Source organism: Toxorhynchites rutilus, chromosome 1, assembly GCF_029784135.1.
Source record: "Toxorhynchites rutilus septentrionalis strain SRP chromosome 1, ASM2978413v1, whole genome shotgun sequence".
Classification (NCBI taxonomy): domain Eukaryota; kingdom Metazoa; phylum Arthropoda; class Insecta; order Diptera; family Culicidae; genus Toxorhynchites; species Toxorhynchites rutilus.
The window spans coordinates 18,218,707-18,245,468 of NC_073744.1; the positions used below are offsets into that span (position 1 = coordinate 18,218,707).

At 39.8% G+C, this 26,762-nt stretch overlaps 1 protein-coding gene across 10 annotated transcripts in view; it reads left to right on the forward strand.

Moving 5' to 3' along the window:
• The window catches only part of LOC129779585 (mushroom body large-type Kenyon cell-specific protein 1), a 407,471-nt gene extending 380,907 nt beyond the window's left edge, over positions 1-26,564 (forward strand). For 9 of the 10 annotated variants that reach the window (XM_055787163.1, XM_055787181.1, XM_055787186.1 and 6 more), the window contains one exon: positions 1-26,564. In XM_055787163.1, coding sequence (XP_055643138.1) covers positions 1-2,830 — 2,830 coding nt within the window. In that variant the 3' untranslated portion in view covers positions 2,831-26,564. The other variant, XR_008743714.1, reaches the window with a different exon arrangement.
• Positions 26,565-26,762: the final 198 nt, after the last annotated feature.

Below are 26,762 nucleotides of genomic sequence, written 5' to 3' on the forward strand. Positions count from 1 at the left end.
GGCGAAGCCACGTCTCTCCCCGATCAGCGGAAGGCGCACTTACACCGAAGACGAACTTCAGAGTGCCCTGCAGGATATTCTGAAAGGAAAGCTAGGCACGCGGCGAGCTGCGGTCCAGTATGGGATACCGAGGTCCACCCTGCGCAACAAGGTGTACAAGCTGGCCATGGAGCACAAGCGGGAACTGATGCACAACATGTCCCTGGCGGCACTGGTTGACGATGACGACGATAAGGATTCGATCGAAGACGATGGGAAAGAAGACAGCTACCAGATGAAACTGAACCAGCAGGCTATTGCCGAGGCATACCTGCGAATGTATAGTGGCACCAGTAGCACCCCTAAGCACGAGTCAACATCGGCCGCATCCACTCCACCTCAACAACAGCCGACGCCGGAGCCTCCACTGTTGAAGCCCATACAGTCGCAAACACAAACGCCTCAAATGACAGCCCCACCACAATCATCTCCACTGGCAGCAGCGGCGAGTAGTTTAATCGATCCGAACCTGTTGCTCCAATTGCAGAGTCTGCTTCTCGCCGGGGGGATTCCGGGTTTGACCAGCAGTGCTGCGCAGACCAAAAGCCCCGAAGAAGCTGCAAACGCTCAAGCGGCTCTGGCTGCTTTGCCTGACTTGCTGAAAAAGGTCATACAGCAGCAGGAATTGATTGCCGAGCAGATCAAGAAAGCTACCGGCAGCGAGCCAAGGCCCAGTACCAGTACTCCGAACCTCAACAACGGCCAACCCTTCGATCCGCGCCTTTTACCATATCTACAAGCGCAGCAGCAGCAGAACAAGCCACGAACGGCATCCGGTACCCCGGAGACAACCTCCTCGATGGACCTGAACGACGGCGGAAGTGACGACTCCCAGGTTATTCTGAAAATTCCGTCCTACAAGCCAGTCCCTGGCAGTGCCCCGATACCACCGACGGCCGCAGCTCTGCTGGCGGCTAGTAAAAACGGTGATCATCACAATCTTTCAACTCCCTCACCGCCTACGGGTGCCCCAAGCGTTCGTGATCTCAGCAGTCTAGGCCTGGGCGGTCCCGGCCCAAGTGCCAACGTTAGTAGCTCCCGGCCAGTACATACAGCTAGTCCCCAGCAGCAGCAGCAGGCACCCGTACAGCCGCCAAATCACCTGTCCGTCATTTCGTCTCCGATCGGCATTCGGCCACGAAGCAACTCCCAATCACCGCCGAATATACTCGGGGGCAAGTCAGTGCTATCCATCAACGATGTGATCGCGCGCAGTATCAGCAAAAACTTCCAACAGCATCACCAGTCCGATCTGCTCAAGCAGCAGATGGAGTCGATGGAGCACTACAACAAACGGCCGACCATCTCGGTCATCAAGAACCTGGGCGGAACGGACATATCTCGCTTCGGCAGCAATCCAAACATCACGCAGTTAACTGCTGCCCAGCTAGCTAACACTGGCACCGGAGGGAAAGGCACGAGACCAAAGCGTGGCAAATACAGGAACTACGATCGTGACAGTTTAGTGGAAGCGGTGAAGGCAGTTCAGCGGGGTGAGATGTCGGTTCATCGAGCCGGAAGCTATTACGGCGTACCACATTCCACCCTCGAGTACAAAGTCAAGGAACGGCATCTTATGAGGCCTCGGAAGCGAGAGCCAAAACCCCAGCCCGGATTGGACGGACTGAAGTCAGATCTCGGCGGGGGAAGCTCGGTGATGAGGAACATGGACAAGAGTAAAAACGTTGGCTTGGGACCGGGATCCAAGGCACAGCAGCTGAAGAATCAGTATCCGGGAACATCGCCAAACGGTGGTCTCAAAATGCCAATGTTTGATCCTACGATGGCTTCGCAGCTGCCGTATACATCACCATTCCTATGGCCACATCCAGCGGCAAGCTTTTCCGGGTTACCGATGGATTTCGCCCGACAATCAGTCGCGGGGGCTGGAGCAGGCTCGAGTACGGGCTCACCAGGGGATGCCATTTTCGCTTCACCAATGATGCAAAGGTTTCAGGATCAGCAGCAGGGGGGCAAGGTGTCTGCGATGGGTAGTGGCAGTGGCAGTGGCAGCAGTAGTGGAGGCTTGGGTGCACCGAAATCAGCTCGCGAGCTGGCCGAAAGTATATACGACGGAACGAGTACGAACGGTTCGCTGCTGGATGACATCATCCGGCATAGTCTGGACAAGAAACCGGGCGATATGCCACACGGAGCGCTATTCGATCAGCTGATGAAAACCAACAACCTTCGGACGTCGTCCGGTGGCCTGGACGATCCGTCTGCAGCCCTTCTTGCCAAGGTTGGCACCAAGCGAAGTGCAACCAGTCCGCTCAACTTCCTGCAGGAGAATATCAAACGGGAACGGGCCAGCCCTAGTGCGTCATCCACTTCGTCGACCGGCAGTAGTAAACCCCCTTCCCTGCCAGTAGGACTCGGGTCCATCAGCTTTAACGATCATCACCACCAACAGCAGCAACACCAGCATCATCAACAGCAGCAGCAGCAGCAGCAGCAAAAGCAACAGCTCCATCTCCATCAACAGCAGCAGCAGCAGCAGCGACATCTAAATACCTCCACCGAAAACATGATGCTCGAGAGCCATCGAGCAGAGCTGCTGGCGAAAGGAAACCTAGCTGTCGAGAACCTGATCAAGCTACGTGAGGACCTCACATCGATGTCCGTGGCGCATCATCAGAAAAGGACACCGATGGAAGATCAACACAACGGCGCAGGTCCCTCCGAGGGTCAACTCGGTAAGGACGACCCACTAAGTGACCAGCAGCAGCAGCAGCACCAGCTTCTATCGCACCGGCTCGTATCGAAACTGCCGATCGATGACAGCTCATAGAAGTGACTGCCACTGGAAGCGCTGCTGCTGTGGCGTTCACATACGTTTCTAGGCTAGGAACCTCCCTCCTCTCTCCCATACACACACACACAATCGCGGTAGTAGAGGAGAAGGAGGCGGATAGAGAGATGAATTGTAGTTCAAATATTATTATTGTAGCTAAAAAAAACTTGATAATACGCATGGGCAAGTGTTAACGATTTTTATCCACTACTCTTTTAAAGCAAGCAAACGGAGAATCAAAATATATACAGATGATGGTTTAGAAGAATGAAAATCGCGAAAAAAAAACTTAAACAAACAAAAACATATTGATGCAAACGGAAGAGAGAATGACGTTTTTACGGTAATGATAATGAAAACGGAAGTTTTTTGACAATCGACATATAGGCTCTTGTAAAACACCCAGAACAACAAAAAACCCACCCCCGCTCCACCCTTCCCCTTTTCCAACACGAACAAACATACCGCGCCCGAAACTCTGAAGCTACGGAGAAAAATCTAAACTGGAAAATCGCAAATATTTTGGACTGCCCGACATCCCGTTGTTCCCCGCGGCGGACTTCGACACTTGAAAAAACAAGTGGAGAGAGAAGAAAGAAAAAAGAAGTCAATCAGAAAAGTCTGATCTTTATAATATACCGAGTGATGATGATTTTCGAGAACACAGAAGAAACGCAACTCGCGCTGAGCCGGAGAATTTTGTATGGTTTTACACACACAAACAGAAAAAAGAAAGAGAGAGAGTGCGAGTCAAAACATCAAGTTCTTCCCCAAACATCAGCGAGTTTAAGGGTTCGGATAAAAATGCGTGGATGATCAAGTCCTGCCGCATTGCAATGGTTCTGTTTTTCCTCTGGAAAGTGTTCCCAAATTAGTGGAATTCTCGCGTAACTTTTGAAAAGGTCCTATGTAACATTCACATCAACTCGAGAAAAACGACGTTAAAGACCGGAACATTGTTTCGTTAATTGTTTCAAAAGGAATCGATCTTTATTACTACTTTTACCACTATCAGCCAATAATAACTCTGGAAAACCAATCGAAACTGTTGTAATGTGATTTTAGTTTGAAATTGAAGCCTCCGAGCGAAAAAAGTTACATTGGACGTTTTGACTGACAGCTTTGTACATTGGACAAATTACGTTGCACGATGAAAATTTGAAAATAACTACTGAACAACGATCCAAACACTTGCACTTTGTGCTGAAAGCAGATCTTTATTGTTATCATTCGAAGAACTAAAAACACTAAAAACGGTACCTACATTCGAAAATAACAAAAACTCAAAATGTCCGAAGTGCGACTTCGTGTTGTTTTGATTGCTTTGTTACTTCGGACGTATCGAACGTTAGAGGAAAGTGGCGTCCGAAGTAACAGTTGAGTGCTTAAAATTAGAATCTGTACATTGGACATATTTTGTATCGGTGATAAAAAGGTGAAGAGGATAGATACTTGAGCGGTTGTTTTCACAATGCGTTCGATGATTGAGGACTAATGGTGTGCATCCATTAACTCGATTTGTTTACATTTGTTACTTAGGACCTTTTCAAAAGATACGCGAGAATTGATGACAATTTTATGCTTTTGAATAATCTCAATGCGTGCCAAACTGTGGCTAATTTTAATTTTTTTTTTTTAATGCAGTGATGCTTTCAAAACCTTTCGACGGTGTTGTAAGTGAAGTACCGTAACTCCACCATATTCTGTGCAGACAAGAATTTTCATAGTTTAAACCATTCTGTAACCAAAATATGTGCACCATATCACAAAATGTGCAATCTTGAAATTACATCATTAGCAGTGAAAATCAGGGAAAAACTATTTCCCTGGATTTATGGAATCTTATGGGCCAAGACCCTAGTTCAAGCAAATCCCGACTAACGTAGTCGCAAAAACACTTCAGAATCAGACGGCTCCAAATTGGTCCGACCTAAGCGTATATTCCTATTGCTTCTCGGCCTCTGGCCCATACGGCGCTCTCGCCTTGGGTCAGATAAAAAAATATTTTTTTCTTATCATTTTTTCCTATGGGCTGTCCTCAGCATATTTATGGCCCTCATCCTTCGCCTAGCACACTATCGCTTAGCGTTCTATTTTATTTGCCTAACACTCGCTTGGGTCTTATTAAAATATGTTTCCTACGAAAAAGATTCAAGCGGGAAACGTCTGACTAACCGCCATCGAAATTTTTACGTTGCCTAATAAATAATATATATCTTTGGGATTTCCTCCTTTACTTTCCATTGATTTCATATGCGCTCTCTGCGCTACAAATTTGATTATCCGCTTATCTGGTTATACAAAGGAAAAAAAAGGAAAAGAAAGACGCGTGGTTAGAGCTGGATGCTGACATTGAGTATTTCAAATGCGCGTTGCACCACAAATTTGCCATTTGATTATTTCATTTATAATTGTTTCTTGCGCCTGATCGTGCTTAAAGCTTTAGAAAACTTTTAAAAAATAATTTTTGAAAACATATGATGTGAGTCTGATTCTACACACTTAAATTGTATTATTCCGCGCTCCCATAGAATGTAAATTTGGCTGTCAAGGTCATTTTTTCATATTTATTGTCAAATAACATAACCAATATTGGTATGAATTGGTATGAACAAAGAAATAGAAAAGGAAGCGGGAACGGAAACAGAAACGAACAACGAAACAGGAACCGTTTCCGTTTCTGTTGTCGCTTCCTTTTCCTTTTCATTGTTTATTTTCGTTTCCGTTTCCACTTCTGTTTCCGCTTCCGTTTCTTTGTTCGTTTTCGTTTCCGCTTGCCCTTCCGTTTCCGGTTCTGATTCCGTTTGTGCTCTTTTACTTCCGCCTTAACACGACTTTCGTCTCTATGATTGTACAGTCAAATGAATTTTGAAATAGAAATGTCGTTTGTCATATGACATTTTTGACAAGAATATCGAATGAGCTCATATTCAAAAACGTAAGTGACAAAATATGTCGAATGTTGCAGACATTGTGTCAACGATCGTGTCTTTATACAAGTCTGCCCATAGTATGCTTCGGAATCGTCCTGATTTGATGTTGCTTCACGATTTATCTGTTACTGTCAAGTCGCATCCAGAAAATTTTAATTGAGCTGTTTTGAGGAATTCTTCCAAACCAACCAAAGTCCAGTCACCAATTCTTTTAATGGTTCGCAGAAAATATGCCACGGATCTTCAAATGTTTCGTATCAATCGGAGATCCGGCTAAGAATGCCGCGGTTATCCACTGGACGATGCTTTGTTCCGCAAAACTGAGTGCTTTCCAGAGCGTTTCACGTTACCCTTCAATTTCAGTTGTGCACGGAGTTGTGCAGTACTTTCCGGAATTCCTTGAAATTTTGCTGCTCAGCGTTTTGAAATATCTTTTCTTGTCATCTCCATGGCCTGAACAAGCTGTTGACGGGAATAACGCAAATTTTTCTTTCCCGGAGTCATCCTTGTTTCATCCTGCGCAGAGTAAGGAACATAAACAAAATGCTTATGTTGCCTAATTCTGCGCATTATAAATTCTGTTTTGCTGAGAGCTTTCTCATTTTAAACACTCCAAATAAGTCACAGTCAGATACAAAACACTAAAAACTTACTGATCGCGGATAAATTTCGGATCTACAACACTTTTTTCGTTAAATTGGTGACAAGAATGAATTCGTTGCGTCTTACCGGCGATGCTAGCAGAATCAAAAATATGACATTGCCAGATTTTTTAAAAATATTTTTTTTCTGCACAACTTAATTTTTTTCAGTGAATCATCGGGTGGTAACAAAGACAAAAGAACAATCTAACTTTCCAACAGTATAAATATGCACAACCAAGCGGTGTATTTAGTCTAAGAAGCACGAAAGTGTACAGAGCTAGGTGGAGTTACGGTACATATAAACCGTTAAACTGACTGCCGATGGGAGGCCAAATTGTTATGCGTTTGTCATATCAGCAGTCATATAAAATTGTGCTTTTTTCGGGTACGGACAATCGATTGATGGGATTAATTGGAGCCCCTTTTCCGTACCTTTTCACGGTGGGTTAAATTTCTTCGCAGCTGAAGTCGCTCGAATTTGTTGCAATGGTTTCTGAACGGTGAGTAATTATCGCACTTCGAACACACCGCGGATTCGTATTACCGCCGAACCGCGCTGCCAAACCGCTCGCCGCAACTCAATTTAAAACAATCCTCAGTTACCAACGCCATCACCGTTCTGTCGTAATGACTGCGAATTAAGGTGGGCGAGTTCACGAGCAGGAAAAAAACGCTGGAAGACCTGGTCTGAGGGTGCTAACCAACGAACGCTGCATGGAAGCGCAAAAAAAAAACGAATCGATCAAACACGCAATTATCCAAACCCTCGATACTCGCATACAACACACAGATTGATGTGAAGGGAAAAAATAATAATTTCCACCCTCATAATTTCATTAACTTCACCTGGCCTCGGATTTTCCCTCCTTCGCAACCATTTTCCCGTACCATTACAAACTTTACTCCACAACAATCTCGCAAGAAGAAAACAAATCACATTTGACAAATGGAAACTTTTTTGAGTAAATGTATATTTAACGGCAACTAAATTGAAGAGAAGGAGAACTTGTTTGGACGTCAAAACAAAGAAAAAAGAAGAATACATTCTGCACATTTTGTAAACAAAAATTCATGTCGTGGCTAAAAAAAAAGAAATCGAAATTAAGAGGAAAAAAAATATTCAGATTTAAGCAAAAAAGTGTATCAATTTATGAAAGTCATATTTGGTGTTCGAAATTCTATCCAGAATAATAAAAAAAAACAAAATACAAGATCTATCGATATATCGCGAAGAAAACCAATATAAAAAAAATCGTAAGTATATTTATGTTTATCTTTGAGAGATGATCTAGAAAAAAAAGCGAAAACAAAATTTATAAAGCATTTTAAAGCACAGAAAACGTAAAATTAAAATACTCTATGTTTCGACGTTTTTATCTTTAACGAAAATCAAACAAAAATAAATCCACCAAAAAGTATTTGTGTACTACGTGAAAAATATCAAAATTAAGGGAAAAACAAAATATCAACCAAAATAAACTCGGTGTTTTAACTAAGGTTACAGGAATAAAGAAGGTAAAAAGTAAATCACACAGAACAAGAAGCTGAAGCGTGCGTGAAGAATATAAAAAAAAACAGAAGTTAAATGTTTCGCATCTCATTATCATTAATCCTCACAATTTATATTATAACTATCAGCGGAAATCGCAGAGCGGAACGAGTAAACCACACCAACAACAACAACAACAACAAAAAAACGCCCTTCCGCCTCCCGTCTACGCATTAAGATGCAACTCCCCGGTAAAAAATGGTTTTCGCAAGAGCGCATCGCTCGAAAACAGAACAAAACCAAACATGGAAAATCTAGTAATTTAAAACAGAAAACACAACCGAAATCAGCTGAAGAAGAAAATATATTATATATGTGTGTGTCTTCACGTCGCGTATACCTCAAAAGAAGCAGAAAAATGATAACAAAAAAAAACAAAAACACGGAAATAATATTATCGACCACTTCCCCCTCAACCCTACCCAAAACAACCACTCGTAACTTGATCATCATCCTGCGCACAGCTAGAGGCGAATACTTTTCATTTTGACCCACCACCCTCCTCTCCCCCTTCTCCACCTCCACGACATTCTCGAAACATAGATATCGTTCTGTTGAAAGAAACTTTTTCGCAACTTTCGGGGAGATGAAAAAATTAACGATTGAAGAACCATTTTAATTAAAATTCATGTCACTTCAAGCAAAAACAAAAAAAAATAGTAGAGATCAAAAGACAGAAGATAAGCGAAAAACAAAGAACCGATGGAGAAAAAATTTATATGAAAGTAAAATTATACATAATATATTATAATTAATTATTGAAAAGTATATTTATACACTGTCTGTGATTGATAATCCAAAATTTTGATGTATATTTTCTCTAAAATGACAACAACAAAAAGAACATCAAACAAAACAAAACAAAAAAAAAGAGGGAAGGAGCGAGAGAGCAAAATGTTTCTCAATTTGCTGAACGTTTAGAGGAAGAGATGATTTTAGAGTGTAGAAAATCTTCAAGAGAAATCAAGAGCGAGAGAGAGAGAGATAGAAAAAACTACTTTTGGTCGAGAAAAATAACACTTTCGGTTCACAGCAATAGTGCAATCCAGTGCAAGAAGGTATATTTTTTTCTGTTTCGAAGCGCGCGAGATCACGCTTTAACCACACACACACTCAATATTATGCAAACCTACAAATGGTGTTGGACTACACCATTTTTTCATTTCGATTTTGAAGCCATTTTTACGTTTCCGTTTCTGCAATTTTCGATTCGCTGCTCTCAACGCGACGCGACGAGGACGACGAGAGCTGTTCCCGGAAGTAACTTTTTTGTCTCACAAAGCAAAACACCGGAAAGCGGGACACCGATTTGTTTTTGTTAGGAAAAAAAGTAATTTAATATTAAAAAATAATAAAAAAGTGCAATTAGAACGATATAAACCGTAACATATTCGTTATTTATATTAAAAGAAAACGAGAAAACACATGAAGAAAGGTAAAAATAAATTAAAATATATAGGGAAAATTATTTAATTCTATATTTACAAAAAAAAGAACAACAAAAGGAAAACTTAAGTGAGGTAAGAGCAAGTCTTATTACAAAATGAAATTGTAAGAAAACGAGAAAATTATTAGAGCAGTTTTTGTATAAGTAACAAAATCAAAAGAAGAAACTTACAAAACGTGGCAGTTAAGAAGAGACGCATTGAGATAACACGCGCAAAATCGTATTTTCGGTAAAAAGGTAATGAAAGGTGAAATTCCAGCATCTTCTGTGAAGGCGATCAAACGCCAACCCTAACAACAAGAAGATAATTTGGGTATGTGTTTCTAACGTAACATAACAAAAAAAACAGGAGAACCTTATTGGAGAGACATAAGATTGATTACAACCTTAAACTAAAATACCAGCAAAGTTCGGTTCTTGAGAGAAGAGATGACCCTATCAGAGAACAACGCACTTTAACGTTTTCCCCGCCCAAACAATCGAGATCCAAATGAAACGTGAATAATTCACTCCCCTTTTTTCTTATTTACGCATTATTAGAAATGAGAATCAAAATCAATACAGTTCGGAAGTGAACCGAAATCCTACCATAGCTAGTGCAATCTTTTTTTAAATCAAATATTTCTTTAGCCACTGTATCCTAATATTTGTAGTGAGGATAGAGAAACCAACGGTCGAATAGGAAATGAATCATTGTCTCTACATTTTTTGGTACTATTTTCCTATTGCAACATATCAAAAGCGATCATCCTAATAACAACTTTTGAGTTAGATTTCACGAGGAGAAGGAAAAATAAAACATACCGACAGGAAGGACACAATGGAAGAACCAATACCATCGATGTACGAGAACAACAATAACAGCAACATCTCTTGTTGAAAAGGTTTCTTTTTTGTTGAACAACAAAATACTGCTTCTACAGTTTTTCTTTTGTAATGAACCAAGAAATTTGGATTGCAATCTTATTTTCGGCCAACAGGATACATTTCGGATTAATGCAAAAACGAAATCAGAACATCAGAACACATACATATATCAATATACGCAGAGTTGACACCAACATCAGTGACACTGCGTGAGAACGAATTGGACACACACACTCACTCAAGCAAAATGACGTACGAAGTCGTACGAAACAAACTTCAACCCCCCCTTAAACAAATCTAAGCCGACAGTCGATTGTTACTATAATACGCTCTCCGGTGTGCTATAGTAATTAAACAATAGCTATCAAAACCAAACATATGCAAACAATAGTAAACAAAACAATAGCAACGGATATCTCACAATTACACACAAGAAAAACAAAACCAGATTGAAATGATTATTGCTGCTACCATAACGATTGAAACAAACTTTCACTGCAATAGCTAAATCGAGATAAAATTCTACTACTACTACAAATATATAATTGAACCGCCACAACCAACAGAAACTCACCAACACACACACACACAAAGTTTTTGTCAAAACTACAATAGCCTGGTTAGAGATGGATGAGTCGCACGTCTGATTCACCTGTTTTGAACTGCACTACCCACACATACATTCACACTTTTATCAAACAAATACACACACACACACACAAATGTTTTAACTCTATCTGTTACATTTTTCTAAAGCAGTAATAATTATTACCATAAGAAGCTGAAAACAAAAGCGAAATGTAAAACCTCGTTTTCCCCCCAAGTTCCTTTACAATTCCCCCGAACAAATAAGAAAATGAAAACACATTTACACAAACACACTCCTACAATAGAATAATCACGCTGCTGAGCAACATAATCGAGTGATCCCCCATTACGGGTGGCATCAAACCGTTCCCGGGGGACCCCTCGATTAACAATAGCTATTAAAAAAAACAAAATGTGGAAAATTTAACAATAAGGACTTCAATTTAATTAACAAAAAAAAAAACAAACACACAAACGATACAGTAAAACGGTAAAATACAAATTTCGTACTACAGTAATTCCAGTTCTTTTAACAATAGACAACAAAGCATGCAGTCAAGCAAAGAAAACTAACAGAAAACAAAAATAAAACAAAGATATGTTGCTGCAAGAGAAAGAGAACCAAGTATATGAAAAAGTAAGCAAAAGAAAGAAAGATTTATCGCATGGAATGATTCTCGAATTCGGGGCCCAACGCTTGGATGAAAGGCACACGATTGGTCTTCATTCCGTTTCAGAAAACTTTTCTATGCATATACTCACCAACAGACAAACACGTGCACACACATCCTCACATATGCACACATACAACCGAGAAACAGAAACAGAAACAAACAAAATGAAAAAGAGCAAATATTATTATTATCTAGGGTATAAGTTAAAACAGCTCGGTTCGGGTTTTCCGTTCGTTTTTCAATGTTTGATTATTGACAGGGTTAGATTGAGCAAATCGAACTCGAAGTAAACCACACACGATAGAGATAGTAAACAAAAAAGGGAATAGTGAGACAGAGAGAGAGGGTCAAGAGTTGTAAGGAGAATGCATGCATTTAACCGGTAATTATTCATGTTGAACATATTTTTTTACAGTGAGTGGTTTTTAGGAGAAACGAGCGAGCAGGCGAGAGAGAGCTTAGAGAGTTATTACGTTTTTGAGAACATAACATACATAGTAAGGAACAAATAGAACAACACAACAACAAGAAGATTGTCGCGAGTCGACGAGTTTGTTTTTGTAGAATTTTCCTCGGTGGAGTAAAAATAAATTTCAATGTATCTGTCTGCAACAACAGCAAAAGTGAAATGAACAACAACAATAACAACAAACAAACAAACTTACAAATCTAAGATGGCTGCCTGAAACAATAAAACAAAACATACAAGTAAAGAAATAGGATCATTATCGTTGAAGAAGCAAACAAAATAACCATAAACAAGACAAACAAATGAAATCCCGCACACACAAACACACGCAAACTGCAACGTTTGATACAACCTTTCATCATAACTTTTTCGAGCATGTTTTTTGTGTTCCTTTAGGGAATAGCAACCGTGCAAGGTTGATGCTATTTATATTTCCGGGTATTGTGGGGGTATTGTCGTGATATCATTGGATCGTGACGGTGGTGCTCAAGCACTTCACCAGTCTCAACGCTAAGCACCCAAAATTAATTTTTAGTACATGTTTTGGTATCCCGATTTATTACATTAAATGAGCTTAAAAATAACAGAAAATGTGCTACACTCAAGTACTGGTATAGCATTTGTATAATATATATGCTATAGCAATATGAGAGCAATATGAGTGAGCGAAACAGGAGACACATTGCAAATAAGAACAGATTAAAGCTTTTCGCATACTTTGCCACATGCACTGCCCAGACCGAAAAAGACATAGATTCATGTTTATGCTCTCCTTTTTACTCTTAGAAAACACTTCCCAATTTCATTTCATAATGAGGTGAAATATTATCACGCATTTATGCAACAGCATCAGTGGCTACGTGGATATCGTCGTATAAAAACAGCCTTGCATTCCAGCCGGCCTTGGCTCGATCCCCGTTAACATCGTTTGGGCTTTTTTCCCAAGCTGACGTTCAGTCTGAGAGAAAGAAATGTCTACTCCCATGTATGCATTTGAAAGCTTTTGAAAAAGGTGATTTTTTTGTTCATTTCAACCTTCAGCACACGAAAAAACGTGTTTCCTCCAATGCTAGCTTGCACTATTGAAGGCGCTCTTGACGTCAATCGTTAACACTACGCAGAATCGGTTTCCTCTACGCTTCTACTGTAGTTTTCACTTTCCGAAATCCGAACTGCTATTAGACAGTCCATGAGTTCCCACCATGCATTCCGTCAGCCAGTTGAGGATGATTCTCTCCAGAAACTTCCTACCAGGTTTGGGCAACAATTTTGTACCTTTCTTCTATACTGAAATTACCACTCGTCTAGACGCCTGTTCAGGAGCGGACATATTCACTCTAAATTGTGTGCTCTTCTCTGGTGTCGTTGCTTGCCCGTTGGAAGCATCTTCTGGCGCTGAGGCAGTTGGTCCGAAGCACGCCAAGTGACTCGCTTGTACCTGAGTTCCCGTTTTCTTTGCATTGTTGTATCACATACTTTCGCTAGCGTTTCTGTCAGTTCGTCTGCGTTCATATTTAAGAGGCCGCTATCCACGCGTAGTGCTCCGGCGAAAAGGTCCTTGTCGAGGCTTCTCGCCCTTTTTTTTATTGCCACGGAATTTCGTTGGCCAATGGTATTGTACCCTTCACATACCCTTCAGCGCATATTAGTCATTAACGACGAACTGCAGATGTCGATGATGGAATCACGACCATCTCTGTTGAAGGTATTAGTGGTACCCTTCTGGGAGGTGCGTAGCCACTGCATATGAAAATTCCGTTGATTTTTATGATCATGAAACCCTCGTGCGACCATGAGATCAACTCTTGAATGGGATATTGGCCCATAACTTGAATGACGACCATTCTCGCTGTATCCGTCACTCCACAATCATTGCGACATCACAGTTTGTTTCTGTCGTTGGCTGCTACAACAGTTGCTGTGCGGTGTCGCAACTGTTAAGATTAATTTGCGGTACCTCCATCACTGTTGGCTTGCCTTTGCCTGTTTGTACACGGGGCAGTTGAAGTCTCCCGACGTGTGGTCGTTACCGCCCTCTATTTTGCATAGTGTGCACCTCGGTTGCTCCTGGCAGTCGCCGTCAAAGTGCTATTTAACAGTCCTGCACTATCTGGCCCAAGTTCAAACACCTGAAACACTTCTCTAGTAGCTGAGAACAGGAGGAATGATTCTGAAACGACCCGTTTATGCTCTCTGGCTTCAGCAACTTTGGCCACGATGTTTTTTACCTCCAACTTCTGCCTAATCTGTCGGATCCTGGTGAACAGACTAAGATTCTATTATTCTATTGCTGTTTCAGAGGATAAGGCCCTAAAATTTGTTCCTCCACCGAGGAGGATCTTTTCGAAAAAGGTCCTTGAATGCTCAGCTTCCGATTTCTGGGTTCGAACAGCGTTACGCCATTTTGGGTGCGCCTGGACTTCATCACACTCTCCAATTCATTGAGACCTGGGTTCTCTCGAATCTTTTAAAAGTGGTAAGCGTATGACACGCCACCCTTTTTTTAAAGACGCTCTACCAGCCTTATCTGGGGAAGGTTAACCCAGACGTCGAATGGGGCTCTCACCCACTACCCTCCATACCCTCTACTCGTAGCCTCATTCCCGTTTTTTATACCGTTTTGATGGCCTCTATTTATCTCATTCACGTTCCGTTCTCAGCTACGCTTATGCATTGCACAAGCTTCCATTTACCCGTTCCATTTACTCCATCAAGCTTCCATTTACCAGTCGAGACGTGTACCGTTTAGGAATTGCCCTCCAACATGTCGCGCAACCCGTCACAGCCCTCGCGGAATTTATCTTTCCAACGAAGCGCCGATTATATAATACCCTCCATCATGACGCGCACTCCGTCACAGCTATTCTCGTGTGGTATGCACCGGTTTAAAGACGTACTCCTTGGCGCTCACTCCGTCGAAATTACCCTCGCAGTGATACGCCTTTCATTCCACGATCAGACGTTGTCAGTCTGTCTTTTGTTGTACTCGAGACGAGTACCTATAAGGATTAGCCCTCCAACTTGACGCGCAACCCGTCACAGTCACTCTTGCAGGATTTTTCTTCTCAGCGGAGCGCCGATTAGGTGGTGCCTTCCAATATAACGCGCACCCCGTCACAGCTGTTCTCGTGAGGTACCATCCGTTAGAGCAGTCCTCGCAGATATTCCTCTTAATCACTCAGATGCTATCAGCACGCTGGTCGGCCCTCCACCTCCGCTGTAGCTCGGACATTATGTGTACGATTGCACTGTTCACCACGTTCGAGGTACCCTCGACATATTTCCTCCGCGATGTTCCCAGCATAAAGGGCAAGCAGCACCTCGCGCCTTTCGATGAATCTGGGACACACGAATACGACGTGTTCCGGTGTTTTCTCCACATCTCCACACTCCAGCCAGGAGTAGTGACCTTGCATGCCCAAACTTATGGAGGTATTACCTGAAGCAGCCATGTCCAGAGATGAACGCCGGCCATGAGCCGAAACATTTGGTCCAGTTTCCTGCGATTCCGATGGATTTCGAGAGCCGTAGACCAGGCTGGTGCTCCGTACCCAGTATAGACGAGGATACAGTAGCTAGAAGACGTCTTTTGATACTGCAGGATCCACTTGTTGACCGACTGTGATTTCCGCCTGCTGTACGGTTACTTACCAACAGCACTTCCGTTTTGTTATCAGCAATCCACAGTTTCGCTACATGCATCCAGTTTTCTACTACGACGATGGACTCGGTTGCTAGCGTATTCACCTCTTCGAGCGTTTCGCCTGTCACTGTGAGCGCGACATCGTCCGCGAATCCCACGATCTCCACGCCTTTGGGAAGCTTCAACGTCAGCACTCCGTTGTACATAACGTTCCAGAGCGTTGGACCCAGAATAGAACCTTGTGGTACTCCGGCCGTTATCTTCATTGGCACCTGCCCTATGCTCGTCTCGTAGACTAGAACGCGGCCCTGGAAATAGCTGCCTAACATCCTGTACAAGCCACCCTTAGCTCCCACGATGACTGCATCTCCTTAGCTTCTCGCCTGCCGAGGACTAGACTTCTTGTCTTTTGGCTCCTGCCTCTTTTCCATTTATTTCTTATCCTCCTTTTTCTTCTTATTCTTTCTTCTCCCTCTGTTTCTCCTCGTCCTCTAGAGTCTTCTAAAGTTTTTTGAGCAGCTCTTCTTCAGTTGGTGAATCCATTGTCCGAACGGTTTCGAGGAGTTTTTGGCGTTCTGCAACGCGTCAGCGAGTGCTTTTTTCGGAGGCTTTTGTCCTTTCGACGAGTCCGTCATGCTCCTTTATAGCACATACTATGAGGGATCTTAGGCTCGACATTCTAGACTTGATCGGCTTGTGATCAGTAGGGTTTGTCCTACACGAAGCTGTCGAGCTATTTGACCCTCGTCATGATCGTATTCAGGATGGTACCTCCAGTCAGCTATCCTTCCTGGGTTAAGCTAACGCTGGACCTTGACATTAACAGAGGGTTGATCTCCCGACTTTGCCGAGTCTCAGGCATTCCTCGATTACTGCCGCTAGACCCTGGTGTTTCCACTCGGTTGAGTATAGGCTACCGCAGTAGTTTCCTACTACTTGCGAACTACTTGCGTGTTGGCTTGATCAACTGTCATATCTACCTCACTTTTTCTTATTTCTCCTTTGTTTTTGCTCCTTTTGTCATAATGTGCCGATGCCAATCCGGCCAGAATAGAGAAGGAACCTCGTGCTTTCTTTAAAGTAAAAACAATCTCTTCTTCAAGCATTTTTCCACATAAATTTGAGCATTTATAGTCCCTTTTGTGAAAGAAAAGTTGACGATCGCATGCCACACGTGCAAATGGCTTGCCATACGAGCACTTTTTGAGCGAATTTTTCCATCGCAACAATCGTATTCGCAAATGGTACACTCTCTCCAATCGTTTTGGTATAAAATTAAGGTCCTGGCAGCGATCTGGAATTTTATTTGACGTATGTTTCGTCATCCATGAGAATGTACTGGTTGGGTCTTTAGACCATGTCTCTGTTTAATCCGCTGAATCATCCCAACACTGGTCAGATCACGAATAGATGCAGACCTGTTCTTCTGAATATAATTTACAACTTTTCGGTCCAATTCGGGATTACTTGGTCCGGGTTTTCGCCCACTTCTGCTGAGATCCTCGAAAGAACATTCATTGTCGAACTTGGTCGTTTGTCGTTTAACACTTTCTGGACAAACTTTGAATTTTTTGCTACTATTTTTCTGTACTATTCAACACTTTTCGGCAGGTTGGTCACTCTTACTTCCATTTTTGGAAGAATGTCGGGAGTGAGAATTGAATTCGTGATCTCTGCGTGAGAGGTATGGATGTTACCACTACGCCAGAATTTGTCAGAAAATATGACTCGAATCCAAAAGATTTCCGTTTCAAATGGATGTCGGATGGCAAAGTTCAGCCGCTTCTGACAGTTCACCATAATTTCTTCCACACGCTCCGGCCTATATACCCAAACTTTTTGGAGATATCCCGGATTATGTTCGTACATTTCATTGTATCTCTTTTTTCAAGCTTGGGAGCATTATATTTTAGTTTTTTCTCGATTTCACGCGCAATGAACTCTTTAGCATTTTCAATTGACGCTCTAGGACGAGGTTTTGTGATACAGAAGCGATCACTCATCGATGGAAAAAGATATTAACGAAACCCCCCAAATAAAAACGCCCTGTTTTCGCCAATCTACTACAGCTCGCCTTATATTCATGAAGACTTTTCTCATCCCTAGTGTCATGACCAGAAAAACGAAACTTAGAAGCCATTTATTAATTTGTTTGCTTCCATCAGACAAGCAGCTTTCACTCCAAAAAAAGTACACAGACTGGTCTCTCAACTCGATGCAATGCATCATCCAACCTAGGGATTCAAATTCTCTCCCGCTTAATTTCCTCTCAGGACTCTCATTTTCCTTAAGTGGTGCCAGATCAGATTGAATCCTAGACTCAATAGTCCTTGTCGTTCATCATTGTTACATCTATGGGGAAAGTCCACTAAAAATCTGAACTCTCTGTTCTCACATCGGAACAATGAGAATTATTCTCTTGTCTTCGGCTCGGCCTTTGACAATCATCGTTTTCTTCAAACGTCCCTTCTTCCGGTAGACCTTGCGTTTAGGAACTTTGCGTCTTCCGACACTGTTATGTTAAGTGTACAAGAAATGGATAAATTACGGTGCAAATTGAGTGAAACAAATATTTAAGGTATCGTATATAGATATATATTTTTTATGTCAGCTTTATTTCCCGCACCTAGGTAGCAGCAAAGTTTCAAAGCTTTCGTATTTTTCTAGAAGCTGGCTAATTTCTCGAGATTTTTTGATTGGACTGTTCTTCTGGAACTTTTTAAAAAGAGGATTCTTCTTCACGAACGTTGTTGAGCTGAAGTTGGCATTCGAGTAGGTCGTCAGTTGGAATACTTTGGTCTTTATGTTGAATTATTGTAGTTTACTCGTATCCAGAATTACCCTTAAGCCGGATTTAGACGTTGTAAGTTACTCGGTTGCGAGTAAACGACAATCGATCCGAAGAATTACGAGCGCACCCATACCACGAAATTTGACGTTTGATTTATATGTATGGAGCTACTCGCTCGTTTAAAAACGAAAAACTTTGAAGTAGCTCGACTGTAAGTACCTTCATACATGCAATTCAAATGTAAAATTTCGTGGTATGGGTGCGTTCGTAATTCTTCGGATCGACTGACGTTTACTCGCAACCGAGTAAATTACAACGTCTAAATACGGCTTTAGTTTGGGTCCATTCCTTTCGTTTTGTAGTTTATTTTATTCATTTAATTTTCCTGGTTTTCTGCTTGCCTTCTTGGAAAAAAACGAATCGTTCTTCTCACTCTCAATCAAAGAGATGACTTAGGCAAAACCGGAAGTATAAATACATCTACCCTTGCTTGAACCATTGTATTTGAACACAAAAATCTTTGGTAGACTAATTAACAAATTTTACCACCATGAATGTGCCAGAAACAACACTCACACACATACACACTCATATAAACAAAAAAAAAATAAGTTAGGAAACTAAACATGTTTTCATCCGGATAAACTCCAAATCGATAGAATTTGAAAACAAAACAATGATTTCGTTCACTCATCTCCCATTTTTGGATCAATTTCTAAATCAACCGAAAGAGAAACACAAACGAGAATCACATGGCCCAAAAGAATGAAAAAGAAAACACGTTATAGTGAATCACACACTCACACTGAGACACACCCTTATACGCGTAAGGGAACGTGGTGTAATGCAAAATGCCTTATATATAACTCATAAAGATGAAATTAAGCGAAAAATACCACTGAAAGTTATCTTGTACAGCCATTTTTGTGGAAACTATTAGTAAGAAAATATATGCAAAAAAAACACTAAATTATAACACTAATTGCGCCGCCGCCATCGCCATATTTCGGGATCTAACGTTTAATTTTTCGAATCCGCGGAAGAAATAAAAGAATTACAAAATCACAAACACAAAAGACCCCCCACACACACACACATTGTACATGGTTGTTGAACAAAAGAAAAAAAATCGTTCGTGGATCTAGATATTGCAACTCTATTGAAATACAACACACCACAAATAGCACTGTGCGTGTGAGTGTTTATAAATTTATTATTAGGCAAAAACAAAACCAAACACTGAACTGTTTTCAATGTCCAACAAAAAAAAAGGTAAACTATCAAAATTAGAAGAAGAAAAAGCGTATCGCGCCTCATAAAGCGAGTAACTATTTTTATAGGTATAGGAATGAAACCGTTGATTTTAAAGTCTAAAACAGCTGACCGAAGATAACGACTAAGCGAAACAAACAAAACTATTGATATTTTTGATCAATCCTTTCGAAGGCAAAAAAGAAACAGCAAAACAGCTTTTCACAAGGGAGAGACACACGTCATTTTGGGAACGCAAAATGGAAACAAAGGTTTCATGAACACACTTCCACCCACACACACACAAAAACACTTACAACACACACATATTAACGCAAACAGCAGAGTAAATCTGCCCCCAACGAACCACACGACAAAAATCAATCCTACCGTGACTATTGCCTAGTGTTTCGATTTTGATTTGCCGACATAATTGTGGAATTGTAAAACGACAAAAGTGTGTGTGTAAATAACTCAAAGGTGCAACCATAGCGTTCCCATCATAGCCTATTATTTCCTGTTTCGTGTTTAAATTGTTTCGAAATTGGGTTCGGTTCAAAACAAAAATTGGCAATACAAAAAACTAAACGAAATGTGATCGGAAAATTTTCCACCGTGTCCAAATTTGGAAAAAAAAGATAAAAGAATGATAGCAACAGAAGAGACTGACAGCAACAGACACGGTTGGAAATTTGTGTTCATCGAATTGGAATCAAAATTTTCGAGTATTTATATAACAATAATCGTAGTGTGATTGAGTTGGTAAATTAATAAATTCGCGTGATTCGTGTGGATTGGCCGCACACACACACATAAACGCGATTGACTGCGTTCATTTGCCTTGGGTTTGAGTTTAATTTGCTGCCAAATAGAAAAAAACAATTAAACAAAAACACGATAAGGCTTAGTAAAATGTTTGTTTTGTTGATCGTTCGATGAACGAGTTGAGGTTAAAAAAGTAAATAAGATAAAACGGCGAAGGGAAACTTTCGCACGTTTTCCTTTTGGAAAACTATGATAAGGTGTAAACAAAATGGTGCTTTGAATATAAGGAGATAAACAAACAACACATACATACACGGAAATTCTATTGTTTTGATGCTAGGAAATGAGAAGCTTTTTTGTATATATTATTGTTAGTTTCTTTTTCTTGAAACAAAAAAAAAGGCAAAGCAGCAAAGTAAGTCGTGTTTACCATTTTCCCTTTAAAAACCGCAAACCAAGAAAAAAAAATATTGATGTGTGAACATAGTCATTAATCATCATCGGGAGTAAGTTAAAACAATAAGAAAGGAATCTTATATACATCCAACACAATAAGAACAAAATGATATGTATGTATTTTCTGTCCAAATTTACATATATACATTGAGGTGAAGCAAAGTGAGGCGAAAAAAAACATTAAGGATATATATAAAACTTTATATTTTTTCATGAAATGTCTAAATGTGATATAGGTTATACTAAAAACAAACACAAGCGAGACGGAAGAAAATTAAGAATAACTAATTTTAATTTTTAGGAAGCTAAAACAAAATGAACTGGTATATATTTAGGTATTTTTTTATAATCAAAATTCGATACAACTCGGAGAATAGAAACAAATGGATAAAAACCATCATCACGGAGAACAACCATACTAATCGCGCATTAGGGTTTGAGAGTGGAATTTCGCAAAAAAAAAACAGAGAACTATTTAGAAGTATCAAAATTATATACAACCGAAAATTTAAAAAAAAAAACAAATCATCAAATGAAACACATATGGATTAGTAAACTTTGTGGTCCAAAAAGAAAATCATGAAATAATATGTTAAAAAGACAAAAACATTACAACAGATTCAGAACTAATAATCACACATCACCTTCTGAAAGAAAGAAAAAAGGAATGAACCATTTGATAACCTATACCAACAAAGATCACAGAAGGCATAAGATTAATGACTTGACCATCACAGGCGCTGGTACCGCTTTGGCAGATTGCGAGGTACTAGAATCCCGAATAAAATCGCTAAAACAAATAGCAAACAATAATTTTTTCGGACTCTTCCATTCAGTATACTTATCAGTTAGTACTCCAACCAATCAAAACAATAGCCACCCACAAAGCAAAAAGTTTCAACAGAGTGTGAAGCGAATGGAAACGAAGCTTCACCGCAGCAAAATAGCCACTATACGGAACAGCAACACGGTTTTCAGTTCACAACAAGCATACACACACAGCAATCACGGATATGCAGACAACCCATAGATTAAAACAACAGTAACTACCATACAGCAGCCACGAACGAGTATAAGTTTCTTATACTTACAGAGATACAACAGATACAAAGCATTTTTCTCACAGGATAATTCTTAACAGCAGCAACAACAACAACCACAACAACAAAAGCAGATAAACAAACAGCGACAATTGAGCCCGTTCGTGCAAAGTGTCAATGTGTCATGAGTCAATTTCGTTCCAAGCAGAATTCCTATTTCGCGGTGTGGTTTGGTTTGTCAATACACACACACAGTAGCATTCCAAAGCTAGGCATTTACTAAAAAAAAACAATCAGGGACGAATTGATCGTCAATCAACATCACATTCCCATTTTAACACTCAAGCACACAAAAACACATGCATCCACAAGCTAACACACACACACACACACACCGAAACAATGGATTCTGTTTCGAATGAAACCGGCAACTGTGCCAGAAGCACTCTTCTGCATACACGCGGCTCAATCAGTGATAAATCTTCAGTTCAGTTCTTTCATAATCAAACGGAAACAGTGCTAACTCTTTTCTCGTCGTTGTGGAACAACAACAACAACAACACGAGTGCGAAGAAGAACCAAGCATCTTATTTCTGTTATAGTGAAACATTTGATTACTTGCGTTCCAGACTGTCGAAACTGGCAGCACTGGTAACGCGCCCATACGGAACCGGTTTTCGGTTGTTCAAACTTTATCGTTTTGGACGTTTTCAGTTTAATTTTAATTTTTCAAACTGAGTAAAGGTAAAGTCATTCCAAAAATACAAAACATTTAACGACTTATCCGAAACAACAACAAAAAAACAAGATACATATATAAATAGAGCAAAAAAGCCGATGAAACGGAACGGAAGAAATCAGGAAAGCGGAAAAAGAATATTGATTAATTTCATTGATTGTTACGTTGGTATATATTCTTAGTAAGCTAATATATTTTGAAATGTTTTTTTATATTACCTCTAACCAACCAGATGTCAGTTCATTTTTATGTCTTTAAATCGTTTTTGTCTATTTTTTTCCATTTTTAACGCCTTCTTTATTTTACCAGTTTATTACAAAAGCATTACTAATGATTTATAAAAGACAATCGCAGTTATATTTTTTTCCTTTGCGATATGTTTATTTAGTTATTTAGTTATGTGTGCTTAGGAGACCCGCAATCGGACTGTAAGGCCGCCGTGTATTTGAATGTTTTTTTTCTGTTCGTTTTTTTCTGTTTCGACAGCGCGCGAGTGACAGGCCACATTGCCGATGCTCATTTACTAGCTTTAAGAAATACATTCATTTTTTTTTCTACGTTCGTCATAGCCGAAGTTAACACGAAGCAGAGCCTGTTAGCCGATCATTAGCGGATAATTTATTATTAAGAGTTTTATATTTTACCGGGCATAATCTGCGCCGCCGCGTCTTAACCGCTTTAAGTTAGTGGAAGCAAAAATGAAATGAAAATCAATATTCTTGCGAGCGAATCGACGATATAAAGTTAGAAAAAAATGAACGCATTTTATACTTAACCAGGTCACAAAGCAGGAGCCGGAAAACCAACACACACACGATTGTAAAAAGGGAAAAAAACACACACGCAAACTTGAACGGATGAATTCGAGAAAGGCGTTCAAAACGCAGAAAAGAAAGAAGCATAGAAGTGTTACTTTTTTTAAAAAAAGAACAAGCTGAACAAAAAAGGCATATAAGTTATCAGTAACGTAGGAATGAAAAATATAAATGTAAAATATTGTAAGCTATGCAAAAAAACCTAGAAATAAATAAAATGATCAAAGTGAAGAAGAATAATAGGATTTATCAGCAGAAAATGAGTAAAATAAGAATGAATAGTAAGCAACAAGACAGTAATAAAAATCGCTTCAAACATACAAACTGTTAACTCCTTGGTTTTTCATTATTACATCTCTTTACTTGTACATATGAGTTAGCTAACGCATGTTCGATAAGTTATGTTTGTTGTTGTTTTGAGTCCCAAGTTTTGTTCTCAATTTTCGACACAACCAATCTTCTAGCCCCCTTTCCACTCAAATTTACAAACTGTCAGAAGCAAGCATCAATTTGTACATACAGCATCCGCCTAGCAATCGGTTTGAATTCATTCTTCTACAAAGCAGCAGTTGAAATGATGAATCAGCAGATAAGAAAACAAAACATTGGTATCACACAAATTTATGATTTTCTTCACACAACTTAATCAGCAAAATCAGCATTAATAATTACAATTATATACCGCAATAGCAGAGAAGCGAAGAAAAAATTCAAATATCTTAAATCAGCAGCAGCAATGTAAACAGCAAAAAATTGACTATATAAACAACCAAAAAAAAAACACTACTTACAATAGACAGAGAAAAACAAAAGAAAACAAACAAAAATACAATTCAAGTAAATAGTTCAAAATGCGGATTAAAGCAGGCTTTCGATGAAAATTGGTAATGAGAAGATATAAAAACAAACAAATACAAATGAAAACAGTGAACGAGCGCAATAGCAAATCAGATAACAACCGAAACAAATCCTGATTTCACTCCGAAAATAACAGTCCAGCATTTTTAATATTTGATTTGACGATGTTGCCGCCTGCAAGATGCGTACAGCGGAGCTTCCTTCCTCGTTGACAGCACAACACACACACAGTATCGAGAATACGTAATTTCATAGGCTTTTAGAATTTTCTTCATTTTTTTGTTTTGTGTCTGTTCGATATGAGAGGCTCTTTTGGTATCGCGAGAGATCGGAAAGATGTTGAGGGATGTTTTATTCTTTCTGAAGACTAGGGCGATAAACGCGACGAGGTGTGACGAGAGGGTAGTGTCGACAAAGGCCCAAATTTGTGCCAGTTTATGTTCTAAGTAAAACGAGGGGAAATTCTTAAGCTAATCGGTTATAGAAGCCTCATAGATCGTAAATTAGTCGTATATGATTTTAGTTTGTATCGGAATCTGGACGAAATTCACCACAGAGCAGAATGATAGAAAAAATAAACAATGTGCTAAGCAGGTACGGAAGGTTTTCTATTCTTTGTTGTTGTACAGAATTGATATATCGTTTGAAGTGTCGGGAACAGTAGCAAGCAAATAAATTCGTTGTTTTTTTAACTCTAGCTAAGCTACTAGTAATATACGAATGAAGCCAATGGTTAAATTTAAGGTTTATCTCTAGGATCGTATTTCTTACGCTGTTAAGCAATATTAATTTCATATCACAAGTACAATACAATATGGAGTTCAGTTATTTTTACGATTTAGATTAGTATCGAAACACAGGTGTTGGATAGATTTTCCGCAAATACTAGCAAAGCTGGCAACCCTGCTGGTCAGAGGGAACACTCCGCTGCGCATCCGCAACAAAATTACAACAACTTACCATCAGCAAAATCAAACAATAGTCAGGTCGAAGTTTTAACCAGAACAAAACTTAAGTGTAACCCCGTTCAGTTCAGTCTTAAACCGGAAACTAAAACATAGAAATGAACACGCAAAAGAGTCAAAATTGCTTACCAGAACAAAAGACTGAAATGTTATGAGAAACAAAAAAAAACTAAATTTATTTTACACCAAATCTATTTTACCGTCGATAAAACTGGTTTTGTTATACGCAGAAAAAATATCGTTTTGGGACCAACATCTGTAAACTCAACTTCTACCACAACCCGCATCGACAAAACAAGAAAATTTTCCCCCTAAAAAATAAAAATCGAAGGAACGAAATTTTGCGTAAACCAGCCGACGAACAGTTTGAAACGATAACTTCAATGCCTTTTATGTGTATGACAGCTAACGCCTATGCTGAGAAAACTAAATACTAAAACCATTTAGGAATGCAAACGAAAATTGGTAAACGCTATTGGGTTCGCTAAAAATACACCATCATGAAATGACCCTATACGAAAAAAAATACGACTACAACACTTCAATCGCGCACACAAGTCGTTGAGAAGTTAGAACTTTCCAGGTAAATAGCTATTTAGTTCAAGAAGGCCAAAAAAGATAAAACAAGATCGGTAAACATAACCACAAACTCACTAAGAAACAAAAAGCTGGACAGAAACGAAAAATCACATATTAACACTGTGGGATTGTTATCACAAGAATAAAAACAACAACAAGCAAACTGAAGAGAAAGAGAGAGAAGAAAAAACGATAATAAATCAAGACAGAAAATACCGCTAAAATCGCGTCGGAAGAATGAGCTAACATTTAACTATAAGTGACAGTGAATCAAAGACACAAAACCTAGAAACATCAACCAAAATGCGAAATTTTAGAGACACAAACAAAAGAGAGAGGGAGAAAAAAATACATACACACAGTGACATCTTACGGAGAACGTTGAATATTTGATCGTAAAGGTGAAAATGCGAAGATAAAATGAGACTAAAAGAGATTTTGTTTTGGAACTAAACAAAGCAAATGCATTGCTAGCGGGAATGGACAAGAATCGAGGAGGTAAGAAGGAAAAAAACAAGAATTAGAGACAGCGGATAGAAGACGTGAATGGGAATATAATACAACAAAATATAATAATAATTATTGTAATATATTTATAATGTGAATTTGGAATATAACCAGTATTTATTATACTGTAATAAAAATATATTTAAAAATATTTGTTTCGTTTTATCTCATTCTGACGTGTTCTCTTGTGGCTATTATTTTTGCGCATACGCATCCGAAATGAATTGCCTTGCAAGATGTCCAACAACTTCGTCCAACTCCTGTGACCAGTAGGGGAAATGGGGGGAATTTGAACCCCCTAAGCAAATCGCCTAATATCTCCAAATCTATACGGTCTAAATAAAAAATG